We start from the raw sequence: 15,152 nt of genomic DNA, 5'->3' as shown, positions 1-15,152 counted from the left end.
ATGGGGGAGGGGAAGGAAAAAAAAAAAAAAAAGAGGTTAGAGTGGGAGAGAGCCAAAGCATAAGAGACTGTTAAAAACTGAGAACAAACTGAGGGTTGATGGGGGGTGGGAGGGAGGAGAGGGTGGGTGATGGGTATTGAGGAGGGCACCTTTTGGGATGAGCACTGGGTGTTGTATGGAAACCAATTTGTCAATAAATTTCATATATTAAAAAAAATTAAAAAAAAAATAAATAAATAAAAATATTAAGCAAATTCAATATACACAAGTACTTCACAGACACTGAAAAACTGAAGACTGAGAAAAATGTTGGTTTTATAGATTTATTTTCAAAGGGCAAAACAGACAATTTAAATACAAGTCTAAACAGAATTACTCTGTCAAAGGCAGCAATAATGCCAAAACGCGTTCTCACTTCCAGACACTTGCCAGCATCTTCTGAGTCTTCTCTCAGTGAAAAAAAGGGGTCTGGCAAAAACAAAGTAAATTCAGTGTTTCTCTTTGGCGCACTGACTTTTAGGGACTTGGAGGTGCTCAATCCAGGGTAACTAAAGTTATAGATACTTGATACAATGTTTTATTTAAAAAGTCAATCACTTGATTAGAGTCTAAATAACAATAGCTAATGTCTACTGACAGGCTTCTTTACCATCAAGCATGGTTGTAAGTGATCTGCATACACTACCAACTTTCTCCACCACAAAATTCCCAGGTAGGTCCTGTCATTATCCCCATTTTACATATGAGGAAGCAGGTTTAGAGGCTAGACAGCCTGCCCAAGGTCACCAGACTTACAGACCCGGACAGAGCTGAGAATCAAGTCCAGTGTCTGACTCCAGAGTCCATCCTCTTACCCAGGAGGCCTCTCCTGCCTGATTAAGCTTCAGGCCATCTCACAACTTCTGGGACATCAGGCTGGGCTGGCTTCGGGTGGGTAACTGAGGGCAGTAGAGGGCTCCGCTTCTGGGTTACCTTGCTCAGTGTTTTGTACAAGACTGCTTTTATGAGGAGGGCTGACAATCAAGGAAGTCCTGTCCAAGAATGAATTGTTCACGGCCCGTCTCAAGGATAAAGATGATCACTAAGGCCGGCCCCCTTTGAGTGGCAGATAACCAGAAGGGACCTGCATTTCATAACCAGTGAAAATCTGTCAAGCGTTTCCAATTTTTCCATTTTTCCCAAGTCTTACTTTACTGAAGAACTACAGAGAGATTAATTCTATGGGAGAACAACATTCTGTAAGTCAAATTATTTACCTGATATTTTATTCATAAACATCCTTCTTATCTGCAATGTAATCTACAATTTCTTGTGGACACATCAACTTTTCAGCATCTGTATCAGGGATTTCAAACCCTGCAAAGAAAATGTATAATGCATGAGTGTAGAAAAAATCATTTAAAATTAAAAGCATCTAATGCTTCCTTACCACCCACAAGTACATCAAAATTCTCCAGCAACCCCGAATCCCATTTAAGTTATGGGCCAGTTATGTTCTAGACAATAGTTACATAATGTGTGTAACAGCTGGTTCTTTTTTTAAAAGATAAAATTCATATGATAGAAAATCCACCACCTAAAGTGTAAAATTCAGTGGTTTTTTTAGTATATTCGCAAGGTTGTACAACCATCACCATTATCTAATTCTAGAACATTTCCATTACCATGTTCCCATCCTACCCCTAACTGATGCAATCGCACTAGTGAGCATAATCTCTGAGGAATTGTAACTAAGTTCTGTTCTGTAGGATGGCACAGAAGCCCCTTGGCTTTCATTCAGGCAACTTACCCAAAAACTGCTGTGGAGCCTTAAAGAGGTCTCCTGTGCACAACTGTCTGAGAAAGCCATGTAACCTGGGGGTGTGCATGGGAGGCTCCGCAGGAAACCAGGCCTGTACGTGTGCGTGTTCTGGGCACACCCAGTTACTTCTCTGGGCACGGTCACTTTGGCCTAGCTACGAGAGGTGCTGAGGTGTGTTCAGCGTCTCCACAGGTGAGGTTCTGCTTGAGGTGGAGCCCCCACCTCAAGCATCTAAGTCCATCCTCCCCCAGGCCTTTCCTGGTCACTCAGCCCTTGGCACCACACCGGGCACCCTACTGGCCCTGTACCAAGTGGGTTCTAATTGAAGGCACCATCCCTAGCGTTGACTTCACCAGATGCTCACCTGATGCTAAGTAAGCAGGCGTGTATGTGGCGGGGGTGCTGTTTCTATTTCTATATTTGATTTAAATCCCAATTCTGACTCCCAGCATTTCATACACCTAATTACACTGTGCAGACCCCAGACTTAGCCTTTTACCAAATTCGTCCTCCATGGCCATGATAATCTCCACTTGGTCCAAACTGTCTAAGCCCAGGTCTTTCATAAAGTGGGAATTTACCGAGAGCTGCAAGAAAGGAATGCCAAATGCAAAATTCAGTCCGTGATGACATTTGTTTCTCAAAGTAACAGGGAGGTACAATGTCAATTAATCATTAGGTAGAAGAGGTTTCTTAAAGAGGCCATATTTTAAATAGTGATAATCAGCAGTTTATGTTTAACCTGTGACAGCATTATATCTTAACTTATTCAACCTTGTTTTGAAATGGTTAACAATATATAGAAGGCTTAGCAATGGATTTCACCTTATGTATTTCACTAAGATCTTTGATTTTTGCTCTGAAAAACTATCCTGGAGATGTAATGTACAACACGGTGATTATAATAACACTGCATTGCATATCTGGAAGTTGCTAGGAGAGCAGATCTTAAAAACTATCATTATAAGAGGGGCGCCTGAGTGGCTCAGTCAGTTAAACTACCTGACTTCAGCTCAGGTCATGATCTCACGGTTTGTGAGTTTGAGCCCTGTGTCGGGCTCTGTGCTGACAGCTCAGAGCCTGGAGTCTGCTTCAGATTCTGTGTCTCCCTCTCTCTCTGCCCCTCCCCCACTTGTGCTCTGTCTCTCTCTCTATCAAAAATAAATAAATGTATAAAAATTTTTAAAAAATGTCATTATAAGAAAAAAGTTTCTGTAACTATGTGTGGTTATAGATATTAACCAGACTTAACTGTGATCAATTCAAAATGTTATATAAATATCATGATGTTGTATACCTGAAACTAACATAATGTTATTGCCAATCAGATCTCAATAATAAAAACCCCTCTATCCTACCTATACAGTACATTCAGTTATTAAAGAGGGAATTTATGTACCACTGTGAGAAAAATACTAGCGGATAAATTAAAAAGCAACATGCAGAACAGTGTTTACAGTATTCTACCACTTGCGTTTTAAAAAGGGTAGGCGATAAGGATCACACAGTACATAAAGTATACATACATGTACAAACGTGTATACTTCCTTGTGTATGTACTGAGTATCTCTGGAAAGATACACAAGAACCTGGTTCCACTGGCTGCCTCCCAGAAAGGGAACCATGTGGCTAGGAGTCAGGGAGACTTTTTACTGAATATCCCTTTGAACCCTCTGAATTCTGTACCATTGATTAAATGCTAATTTAAAGAAAAACATTAAGCCACGTCAGTTACCTTTTCAGGGTCGATCTTGTCATAGAGTTTCAAGACATAAAGAACACGGTCCTTGATTCCCTCTAACGTCAAAGGGGGCGCATCACTATACTGGCGGCACAACTGCGTTACTGGAACCTAAAGCAAGGAAGGGCAGGAACAAATTGGTGTTGAACCGAACATGCCTCTAGGTCAATGCACTAGCCCACAGATGCCTTCCACAGGGCTTCTGGCACTTCAGAGAACCCACATCCTCTGATTCTACTCCGGCCATTAGGCCACCCGGGGTCACAACGCTGGGTTGTTTCAGAAGCCCTAGCGGTTCAGCAGCATAAAAATGGGCCTCCTTTCCCCTCAGAGCCAGGACTGCCCCGTCTGGCCCAGGCAGACTTTCTGCCACTAAAACCAGATAGGGTCTGCAGATAAATGGAAGTCTTCCCGTGGCCCCTTCTGCAGCACTCCTGCCACTCTGAGGCACTGCCACCGTTAACAGGCATGCCCGAGTCAAAGTAACCCACCTGGAAAGAGCTGTCACGGTAAATGGAGAGGCAGCTCACCCTGAGGGCCACACCGCAGGTCTAAAATGGCCCCAGCAGTGATTACACTGACCTTGGCCAGGGCAAATGAGCCAACTACCAGCCCGAAGGAGATGAGGGAGCCCGACAGTCCCTATGGTCCAATTTGTTTCCCTTCAGGGTAGGCTTGCCTTACCGCCACCAGCAAAACCATGAGGCTTTCTGGGTTTTACCGTGATGGGACTCGTATCTCAAATGTCTCTGGTACTAGCCTACTTGATATTTAGCTAGGTATTAGAGTCTTGGATGGATTCTTTCACCAAATCTGAAAAGAAGTCCAACTCACAGCTCAGCGGGCTTAACGCTGTGGAAGGGACAATGCAGAACAAGAGAAACAAAACAGCTGTCTGATACTTCTGCTCACAATGAAGTCCCTAATCTGAACTGGTGTGTTTACCTTTTAAAGTTGATTTTAAACCTGCAGTTTTGAGTTCTTAGGGCAATTTCCCATAGAAAGTGGGTTTGTGTGTTGGGGCTCAGGTCCCTGAGACTGACAGAGGTCTATGAAAATCATAATTAAAAATGCTGCTGAATGAACCAAACCTGTATATACCTCTATATAAGAAATATTTATCTTGCAAAAAAAAAAAAATCACATACTGAAATCAGGTTTATGGCTATTCTAAGGTATTTCTGAGTACTTTCAGAGTTTAAGACCACTTATTATTTTTGGCTAAATGTGTAGTGTCCTTTCCTTTCCGACTGCAGTGTGAGTTAAGGAGACTGCTGCTCTGGGACCATCTCTGGGCCTACTTAACCACAATCACTAGAAGTCTCCACAAGCCACAAGTAAAATGAAGCAGCAGAAGGGACCAAAGAGAGGAGAAAGGAGTTAATAGTGGTGATGACAGGAAAGAACTCTGAGGGGGAAGGATCTGGCAGAGGCCTTGTCTGTGCACATCAAGAAGAGGTATGAGGGGGAATTCCTGCTGAGGAGGAAGGGAAAAACGGGAGGCTGTGCTGCAGAGCCCACGAGGGAGGAAGCCGGTGAAGGCACATCTGCACACAACTACCCAAGTGGCCCACTAGGTGTCAACACCGTCCCCAGCAGCACTGGCAGGTGCACGCACTTGGATCAGGTGGGCACCACATGATAGTGATGAAAATAAAAGGGTCTCCACCTGGAGAGCACATGCCAGTCCAAAATGCGGGGCTACCGTGGGCTCGGCATAGGGCAGGCAGGTGCAGTGGGGGACGGCTCAGACTCTGGAATAAGACGCCTATGTTTGTACCCTGGCACTAGCTCTTTCTTACTAGCTGTGTGGCCCTGGGCAAGTTACTTAATCCTTCTATGTCTCAGTTTCCCTATCTGTAGAATGAGGACAAGTAGCAGTACAAAGCTCACAGCACTGCTTGAGGCATCACCGAGAGAGCGTGCAGGGCTCAGAACCGCCCGGCTCATCCACAGTGAGTGCTCTGGAGGCCTGCCTAGGAGGATCAGGGTAATGACCTGCCAATCTGAGGCTCTGGTGGTAATGTGGCCCCTAAGTACTTGATCCCACTCGTTCCCTCTCATGCCCCCCCACCTTCTGGTCTCTTTATGGACTTCTTACCCTAGGCTGGACTATGGCACTGCGCTAGGCACTTTACAACCATCATCTCCTTCATTCTGACAATAGTCCCATTTTACGACAGGAAACTGAGACAAAGAAAAGTTAGGAATCCAGCCCCAGGTCTCCCAGCTTGGCCTCTCGGGAGGGTCTTATTGCCTCCTTCCTGCTGGACTCAGCTATTTAAAAAGAGAGAGAGAGAGAGAGAGAGAGAGAGAGAGGCACACAGAATGGGAACGGACACCCCTGCAGTGTCCCCAACAATCAACAATGTTTTTGGTGTTGTTTTCCCCAAGATCTACACTAAACAATTCTATGTGACATAAGTCACCTCCTACAGCCATCAGAGAAGGCATTGTATGCAGGCAAAGAGTAACTACCCTCTAGACCAGTAGAGACAAATTACCTGGTTCATTTCCCTCAACATCCATCCATCTCTACTCGGGCGCATCTCTGACTAAGGGAAACTGAGGAACCTCAGTTTAAAGCTAAGGAGACAGCTTCAAAGGCCATCTCTATCAACTGCTCCCCCTCCCCAAACAGCTCCACCTGGGTCGCAGACATTTTGACGTCAGTTTGGAAATCCTTACGTGTCCCCAGAACACCTGCTCGCAGACCTCTATTCCTTATTTGCCCCCCTGGTGCTCTGGCCAGAGACCAACGCCCACCCTTCCCAGTGTCTCACCATCATGTTTACTGGGTCACCCAGCCTGGCTGACTGGGAGGAAAGATCTCCCTTATTCAACAAACCTTGTTTCACATTTACTCGCTGCAACCTACACAGAGCACCCAAATTCCTTAGCGCCCTTCACAACATGCCTACATCTATCTCAACTCGGGTCTCCCCTCCATTCCACTGGCACCCGAGGGTCAACCATAAGAGTGCCAGGCTCCTCCTGGTCTTTGCATGTGCTGTCACACCCTGGCCTGAATGCGTGAGAAACTGCCGCCTTTGAGACCCTGCTCACCGGAGGCACTAGGTAGGTCCCTCTTCTGTGCTGTACACGCACCCTGTTCTCACACATGGCTATGTCTCAGCAGCCCGTGAGCTGTACCTCCTGTGCCTAGCAGTGTGCTGTAGGCTAGAACTACAAAGATAAATAAAATATGACCGCTACCCTCAGAGGAGCTTTTTTTTTTTTTTTTTTAATTTTTTTTTTTTCAACGTTTATTTTATTTTTGGGACAGAGAGAGACAGAGCATGAACGGGGGAGGGGCAGAGAGAGAGGGAGACACAGAATTGGAAACAGGCTCCAGGCTCTGAGCCATCAGCCCAGAGCCTGACGTGGGGCTCGAACTCACGGACCGCGAGATCGTGACCTGGCTGAAGTCGGACGTTTAACCGACTGCGCCACCCAGGCGCCCCCCCTCAGAGGAGCTTTTATGGCGTAATGGGAAAGACCAATCCAAAGAGATTATTTCAGTTGTAATAAAAATGTAGCAAGAGCCATGACAGATGTACTTGTAGGCTGCTTCAGGAACAACGTCGTCATTCAGTCCTTGACAGGCAAGGAAGAAACAGATACCAAACCTGGAGTCAGCCCTGAAAGGACAGGGTTATTCAAGGAGGGAAGGTCAGGCCAAGAAAAAGAACTGAGGCCTGAAAGTATAGCCGGTGTGTTTGGTAAGGAGACTGAAGGGTAAAGTGGTTCACAGACAGGCTCTGAGGCTGAAGAGGCAGGGCCCAGGGCTGCAGAGACCTGAGTAAGACAAAACAGCTGGGCTTTCCCTGCACAAGCATTCTGCCTTCATCTGGGTACCGTGCCCCATAGAACACTTTAGAAGTCTTCTTTGTGCTTTGCCTTTGACACAGTTCAGATTTGGGGCCTGCCTGGGTCAAGAATAAGACATCCAAGTTCCATTTTAGGCCACCACCCTTGTTTTTCTTACCTTCGATTTTATACTGTCATATTTTTACATCCAGGAGACCTGCTTCATAGCTTCTTTTAGGGGGCAGGGATGAGTCAGAATATAAATGAATAACTAGTTCCCCTGGAGTCAGCATAGTGGATAGATTTGAGGAGAAAAAAATCTAATGGAAAAGAATGGGTGGAATAAGCAATAGTCCAGATGAAATGAGCGAGGGCTGGAGGTGGAAGTTTGGGGTAACTGGGAGACAGGCAGTAACAAACCAAGAGAGTGAAGAGACAGACCAGGAAGAGAGTGTGGTAAGAGATCTTTGGAACTTACCAACATTTAAGGATTAGAAAGTGTCCCAACAGGGTAGGAGCAGAGAGACAGGGAAAAAGGGCGAACCACAACAGTGTAGAACAATCTAGAGAACACCAGCAGGGAATGAGCTGGCAATTTTAACACGAGGCCACAGAATGTCCAATGAGTTATTAACTGGTGTCTTTCCTTTGTATCTCTCTACCTTCAACAGCTAAAAGAAGGTCTGGCCCATAGCTGTCCTGTTCCTTTGAAAGAACAAGTGTTTACTCACTCTCTCTTCAATCAGCAAAGGATGTAAGGTGGTTAAATGGGAGCACTTGGTCAAAATCACTTTGTAAATATAAATAAAATAGTTTTTCTGCTGTATACATGAACCAAGCAGAGGTAGTGGAACATCTCTGAGCACCCTTCCGTTCAAGCTGTGGTCCAAGGACCAGTGGCACCAGGATCTTCTGGGAGCCTACTGTAAATGAAGACTCTTGGGCCCTTTCCCAGACACTGTATTTTAGCCCAAGTGATCTGTAAAAATCAAGTCTGAGAATCAGTGCTCTATGAATAGGGGCAATCATTTTGCATTTTAACCTACAATGGAAATCCCTCTCAGGAAGAAAACACTCAACAACTCTACATACTGCCCTTTACCTCTTAACTTCAAGGTGACAGTTTCAACCTTTTGATTCAGGCAATGGGGCCAATGCCCTATGAATTAATCCATCACACGGTCATCTCAACCCTAGCCACAGAAAAGAATCACTAGGTGACTTTTAAAAACAGACACCCAGGCCCCAACTCTAGAAATAATGATTGACTTGGCCTGGGCATCCTTATTGTTATATTCTAATATGTTGTCAATACTGAAATATTGAAACCACTATTGAGTCCACTGGTTTGGGGGGGTTCTCAACTTGACCCTGAGAGTCTATTCTACCTTAGGGCAGTAGTTCTTGATCTTGGCCCAACCCTTTAGTCACCTGGGGAGCATAAATGAAAATCCATGCCAGGGCCTCATCTCTGATAAGTAAATCAAAATGCACAGTGGTGGGGAGGAGGGGGTAAGGGATTTTTTCCCCCTTCTTTTAAGCTGCTCAGGTGATCTGAATGTGCAGCAAGGGTTGAGGGTGGAAAATGACTGCCCTAAAGACAATGTCTGCCTCACAAAGGTTTCATCCGACAGAAAGGCTAAATACTGCTTTTTTTCCTATCTTTCTTTCAGGAAGCAAATGAACAGGCAAAAGGCATTACAGGGAGAAATCCCGAACGAGAAATGCTCTGGAGAAGGTTATAGGCCAGTGTGGCTTCCTTTTTGCACCTTGTCATTAGTTTTCCCCTAGAAAGCTATCACGGTATTTGTCATTATAACTACAACTAACGGAAACCAGTATTTTGAGAGCTTACCAAGCACCGCAACTAGGTGCTCTACCTACAACATGCTCTCAAAATCTCGTTGCAACTCCATAGAGACTAGTACCCCAACTTTATCAGCCGTTCAGACTGATATTAGGAAGGTAATGGACTTGCTCAAAGTTTCGGAAAGTGGGAGCCAGCATTTACACCCAGGGGTGTTTGGAGGGTCTGTGCTCCGGCTCTTAAGCACTAGAACACCCGAGCTCCCAGCAGGGGTCAACCAAGCACCATGAGGTAGTGGGACAGGCATTGAGCCAGATGTCCCCTGGCCACCCCCGCCGCGGCTGGCGTGCCCCGCTGTCTGACCCCTCCCCCCCACCCCGATCCCTGACCCCTGCCAAGCCCGCAGCAAAGTCACCGCGAGTCACCTGCGCGAGCACCGAGGCAGGATGCGGAACCCCAGGTCTCGTCCGGGCCCCCGCGGGGCAGAGAGTGTTGCTGAGCGGCCGGACTGCGGCCAGCGTGGGGACCCGGGGCAGCGGCGCGAAGGCCGCAGGCAGTCGGCGGACACAAGCGGAAAGGACACGAGCCGCCATGGCTACGCTGACCCAGGATGCACTGCGCCGCGCCCGCCGGCCCAGTTTCCTCTCTGCTCCGCTCAGGGGACGCACAGAGCGGCGCAGCCTGTCGCCACTGGCCGTAGCGTCCCCTGGCGGCTCCTGGTGGCACTGTGCCCTCCTGGAGTGCGGTCCAGCCCTCCAGGGCAAGAGGCGACCAGCCGCTAGCGCCAGAACTAGAACCTCGTGCTTAGTGTCTTTCCCTAAACACTAATATGTGACACAGGAAAGGAACTTAGTTTTATTTATTCTCCGAAAGTTGTGAAATACATTTGTTTAAAAGCGTTTTTTTTTTTAATGTTTATTTTATTTATTTTGAGAGAGAGAGAGCGCAAGTAGGGACGGGGCAGAGAGAGAGAGGGAAAGAGAAAACTGAGCAGGCTGGCCGCTGTCAGCCTGTCAGCGCGGAGCTGCAGGCGGGGGGGGGGGGCTCGAACCCACCAACTGTGAGATCACCACCGGAGCAGAAATCAAGAGTCCGATGCTTAACTGACTGAGCCACCCAGCGCCCCGTTTAAGGAGTTTGATGCTGCAGTTATTCCACAGGTATCAAAATTACTTAATATTAATATTAATCAAAATTATTTAATATAATCAAAATAATTATAAACAATATAAATGTGAAAAAATCAGAATCAATTTAAATACATGTTGGCTAATAAATGTGGGAACTACAAGAAAACAATATACAACTTTTAAAACTTAACAATAGTTCACAAAAATGGAGTAAGTGGGAGAAATTTAAACTGCTAACCTCATACTTTCTTAGCCAGTAAATTGAAATGACTCCAAACTCGGAAAATTGCCTGGATGAACAGTCCAATAATGCCTTCAGTCTTCTGTCTAGTTTTCTTTAAAGTTTTTATTTTTATTTATTTTGACAGAGATAGTGGGGGAGGGGCAGAGAGGGAAAGAGAGAATCTCAAACAGGCTCCTTGAATGTCAGCACAGAGCCCCAGGTAGGGCTCAAACCCACGAACCGTGAGATCATGACCTGAGCCGAAACCAAGAGTTGGACACTCAACTGACTGAGCCACCCGGGCGCCCCTCTGTTTCTTTTTACTTTTGTTACATTCAAATATACAGTAGAGCTAGGCAGTAATTCCAGTTCGGTAATGAATGAACAAACACTGAGCACGTACTTGATGTAGTAGGCATGAAGAGTATTGCTGTGAGGCCCCTGCCCTTCAGAGGTACACAGGCTAATGAGGGGGACTGTGACATTAAGCAATACATTAAATACCGTGTCTTAAATTTAGAGCGTATGTTCAGAGTGCTCAGAGGGTGGGCAGTTAGCACAACACGGGGGAGTTCCAGAAATCTCCGTGGAAGATGACAAATTAGCAGGGGAAGTAGATCAAAGCGGAGGCAAAGGCTATTCCAGGCAGAAAAGACAGTTTGGCATGAACTACAAACAGCTCGTTATGGCAAGAGTATTGATTATGTGGGGAATGGAGTCAGGAAGCTAGAAAGGTGTCCAGGGAGCTTGTGATGCATGTTGGCTAACCTGAACTTTATTGTTCAATTGAAGGGTTTGACCAGGGGAGTGATAAGGTCCCACTCTAGCAACAGAATCTGTGGATTTATGGAGGACAGGGGTGGGGGTGTGAAGGTGGCCAGAAGGGCCTGACCTGTGGCAGGGGCCATGGGCATGAAAGACCTGAACTGGAAAGAGATTTAGGAGGGAAAAGAAAGCAGCAGGGCTAAGTGAATGCATGATTAGATAGGAGAGGAAGGAATCTCAGATTTTTGGCTTAGTGGGTAATGGTGTCAGCAGTTGAAACAGAACACACAAGGGGGAAGATAGCTCATTCTAGTGCTTCTAGATCATCTGGTAACAGTCAGTTGGACATAGGACTGGGAAGCTCAGAGAAGAGACTAGGGCTGGATGCAGGTGGGGATGAAAACCTCTGGAATACATCCATTCTGAAAACGTAGGGTTTTGGGGGCACTTGGGTGGCTCAGTTGGTTAAGCATCCGACTCTTGATTTGGGTTCAAGTCATGATCTCACGGTTCGTGAGGGTGCATACTGCTCATGTGCACTCTCTCTCAAAATAAATAAAATAGGGGCACCCGGCTGGCTCAGTCGGTTAGGCGTCCGACTTTGGCTCAGGTCATGATCTCACAGTTCGACTCGTTGAGTTCGAGCCCCGCATGGGGCTTTGTGCTGACAGCTCGGAGTCTGGAGCCTGCTTCAGCTTCTTTGTCTCCCTCTCTCTCTGCCCCTCCCCCACTCACACTCTGTCTCTGTCTCCCAAAAGTAAAATAAACATTAAAACTTTTTTTAAATAAATAAAGGCTGAAAGTGTAGATTATTTTTTCAAAAAGCTTGACTAGGAAGAAAGGAGTGTAATATTAGGGGTATATAAGAGGTCAGTGGAGGAGGCCTCTGGCCTTGTTTTTAGACTAGGAGAAACTTTGGCATGTTTATGGGCTTAAGAAGAAAGGAAGTTGAAGACATAGGGCAGAAGAGAGAAGTGGCAGTCAGTACAGGTCCCTGGGAACAGGAGAGGATGAGACAATAGTGTAAATGGGCTTGAAGGAAGGAGGGACAACTGGTGGGTTGGGGGGTGATGTATGGAGGAAGCTGACAGTTGATGTTTATACATCGTTTGATGGGGGTGCTACGGGAAAGCACCAGTGCCCTCTCTGAAATCTTCCCAGCTTCTGAGGATTTGATCCCAATCTTAATATTCAACCTTTCACCCTACAAACCATGGAGACTGACATTTTCTCTCTAGGTGTTTGCTGAAGGAAAAAGTAGGTCTCTTAAAGTATATCATTTAAATAAGAGGTGATTTATTATTTTTGACCAAAAGGACGAAATGTAACACAGAAATACAGACAGGTCGTGGGAAGAGAGGGTTCCAATTGTGGGCTTAGCAGGTTATCAGGCTCTTCCTGAGTGCCCCCCCTTCTGTTAATGCTGCACGGTCACATCACAGGTCTGTCCTGGAGTGTCACCAGAAAGGAGCAATCAGTCTGGTCTGTCACTGGTGACTTAAGCAGATCTAATGGGCCCTGCTCCTCAGACTCCAATGAGATTTTCTGGTCCAGTTTTCTGCGGAAATAGAAGGCTGCCTAATAAGCAGTGCAATGATGGCGATGGAATCAGGATGCTGGAGAAGCCTGGTGACCACTGCCTGCACTGCCACGGACAGTCTGGTTGGCATCACCAGCAGCAGGATGATTCCTGAGGCTCTGTTTTCCCTCCCCAAGACTGGAAAGCCTCAGCTCAGGTATCACCTCCTAAGAAAGGCCTTCAGGGACCACCCTACCTAAAATAACAGATCTGCAGGGAGCGCCTGGGTGGCTCAGTTGGTTGAGCAACAGACTCCTGATTTCGGCTCAGGTCATGATCCCAGGGTAGTGGGTTTGAGCGCTGTGTCAGGCTCCACGCTGAGACTGGAGCCTAATTAAGTTCCTCTCTCTGTCTCTCTGTGCTCCTCCCCTGCTCGCTCTCTAAACAAACAAATATATCTGTAAAAATAAGATAACATACCTCCTATACTCCCTCGCTATCCCTCCCCCTACTTTATTGTTCTTCATTGTACTTATCTCACTGCTTCCCAGCTTTTTTTGTCTGTTGGTGGGGGAGATGTTTATTTTTATTTTCTGTCTTCCCACTAGAATGTAAACTCCACGAGAACAGACTGCCTGGCTTGCTCACTGCTGTAGCAACTAGCACATAACAACTAGCATATAACAGATACTCAATATCTTAATGAACATACAAATTTCACAACAGTGGGATGGTACTCCACAGTCTATTTTAATTTACTTATTTTCTGAAGTTTATTTATTTATTTAGTAATCTTTACACCCACCATGGGGCTGGAACTCAGGACCCAGAGGTCAAGAGTTGCATGTTCTTCCGACTGAGCCCCTATGCAGTCTATTTTAAATTAAAGGCACTACATGTTACTATATTTGGATTTAACACAAGAAAAGAAACAGAGGGGCGCCCGGGTGGCTCAGTCAGTTGAGTGTCCCACTCTTGGTTTCGGCTGAGGTCATGATCTCACGGTTCGTGGGTTTGAGCCCTACGTGGGGCTCTGTGCTGACATTCAAGGAGCCTGTTTGAGATTCTCTTTCCCTCTCTCTGCCCCTCCCCCACTATCTCTGTCAAAATAAATAAAAATAAAAACTTAAAAAAAAAACTAGACAGAAGACTGAAGGCATTATTGGACTGTTCATCCAGGCAATTTTCCGAGTTTGGAGTCATTTCAATTTACTGGCTAAGAAAGTATGAGATTAGCACATTTTGTCATCTTCCACGGAGATTTCTGGAACTCCCCCGTGTTGTGCTAACTGCCCACCCTCTGAGCACTCTGAACATACACTCTAAATTTAAGACACGGTATTTAATGTATTGCTTAGTGTCACAGTCCCCCTCATTAGCCTGTGTACCTCTGAAGGGCAGGGGCCTCACTCTTCATGCCTGCTACATCAAGGCAATACATCAAGGGGCAATACTCTTCATGCCTACTACATCATGTGCTCAGTGTTTGTTCAGTCATTACCGAACTGGAATTACTGCCTAGCTCTACTGTTTTCTTGACTCTTAAATCTTAGAGACAGTATGTTTCTCAGGATTCCTGAGTAAATTAAATCTTTGTGAAAAGCCCTTTATTATCTTTATGTGCTAGCAAATAAAAGTATCTCATTCATGCCAGAGATAGTGGGAACAGAATGAGTGTAAAAAAGTTAAATCTTTTATGCAAGTGTATCAAGGGGAAATTATGAAGTTGCCAAAAACCACTCGAGTAAACACCATAAAAAGGTATTTTTAAAAGAGAAGTAATTGGGGCACGTGGGTGGCTCAGTCGGTTAAGTGTCTGACTTTGGCTCAGATCATGATCTTGTGGTTCATGAGTTCGAGCCCCACGTTGGCCTCTCTGTACTGAGAGCTCAGAGCCTGGAGCCTGCTTTGGATTCTGTGTCTCCCTCTCTCTCTGCCCCTCTCTCTGCTCACATTCTGTCTCTCTCAAAAATAAACATTAAAAAAAAAAAAAGTAGTACAAATAGGTTATATGGATCATGAATATATACTCTCAGTAAGAATGTTGAGCAAATAAATACTTATCATATGGGACAAAATTTCCAATGATACCACCAGATTGGGACTGTAAACATCTGTCTCTCAAAGTCACACAGGCAAAGGTAAAGATGATGGGCTCAGGACATACCACTGTGTTGATTCAAAGTGACTCTGGGGGCGTCTGGGTAGCTCAGTCAGTTAAATGTCCAACTCTTGATTTAGGCTCAGGTCACGATCTCACGGTTTGTAAGTTTAAGCCCAGCATCGAATGGGACTCGATCTCACAACCGTGAGATCATGATCTGAGCCGAAATCATGAGTCGGATGCTTAAATGAC

General features: G+C 45.7%; 1 protein-coding gene across 2 annotated transcripts; it reads right to left on the bottom strand.

The window, feature by feature from the left end:
• Positions 1 to 307: 307 nt before the first annotated feature.
• Positions 308 to 9,781, bottom strand: NDUFAB1 (NADH:ubiquinone oxidoreductase subunit AB1). Of its 2 annotated transcripts, none has more exons than XM_047839306.1 (5): positions 9,585 to 9,781; positions 3,537 to 3,653; positions 2,301 to 2,388; positions 1,257 to 1,356; positions 308 to 468 (listed from the first exon to the last, which is right to left on the bottom strand). In XM_047839306.1, the coding sequence occupies exons 1-4, from the start codon at positions 9,750 to 9,752 to the stop codon at positions 1,265 to 1,267; spliced, it is 465 nt and encodes a 154-aa protein (XP_047695262.1). In that variant the 5' UTR covers positions 9,753 to 9,781; the 3' UTR covers positions 308 to 468; positions 1,257 to 1,264. The 2 variants fall into 2 exon arrangements, with proteins under 2 accessions (XP_047695262.1, XP_047695263.1); XM_047839307.1 differs by lacking the exon at positions 308 to 468 and adding an exon at positions 475 to 1,123.
• Positions 9,782 to 15,152: the final 5,371 nt, after the last annotated feature.

Source organism: Prionailurus viverrinus, chromosome E3, assembly GCF_022837055.1.
Source record: "Prionailurus viverrinus isolate Anna chromosome E3, UM_Priviv_1.0, whole genome shotgun sequence".
Classification (NCBI taxonomy): Eukaryota; Metazoa; Chordata; class Mammalia; order Carnivora; family Felidae; genus Prionailurus; species Prionailurus viverrinus.
This window is presented reverse-complemented; position numbering and strand designations above follow the sequence as displayed.

Coding starts and splice junctions, on each gene's coding strand:
- NDUFAB1 (XM_047839306.1), bottom strand. CDS start 9,752: ATGGCGGCTCGTGTCCTTTCCGCTTGTGTCCGCCGACTGCCTGCGGCC. Junction 3,654..9,584: donor CTGCCTCGGTGCTCGCGCAG/GTGACTCGCGGT, acceptor TCCTTGCTTTAG/GTTCCAGTAACGCAGTTGTG. Junction 1,357..2,300: donor GGCCATGGAGGACGAATTTG/GTAAAAGGCTAA, acceptor TTTTCTTTGCAG/GGTTTGAAATCCCTGATACA.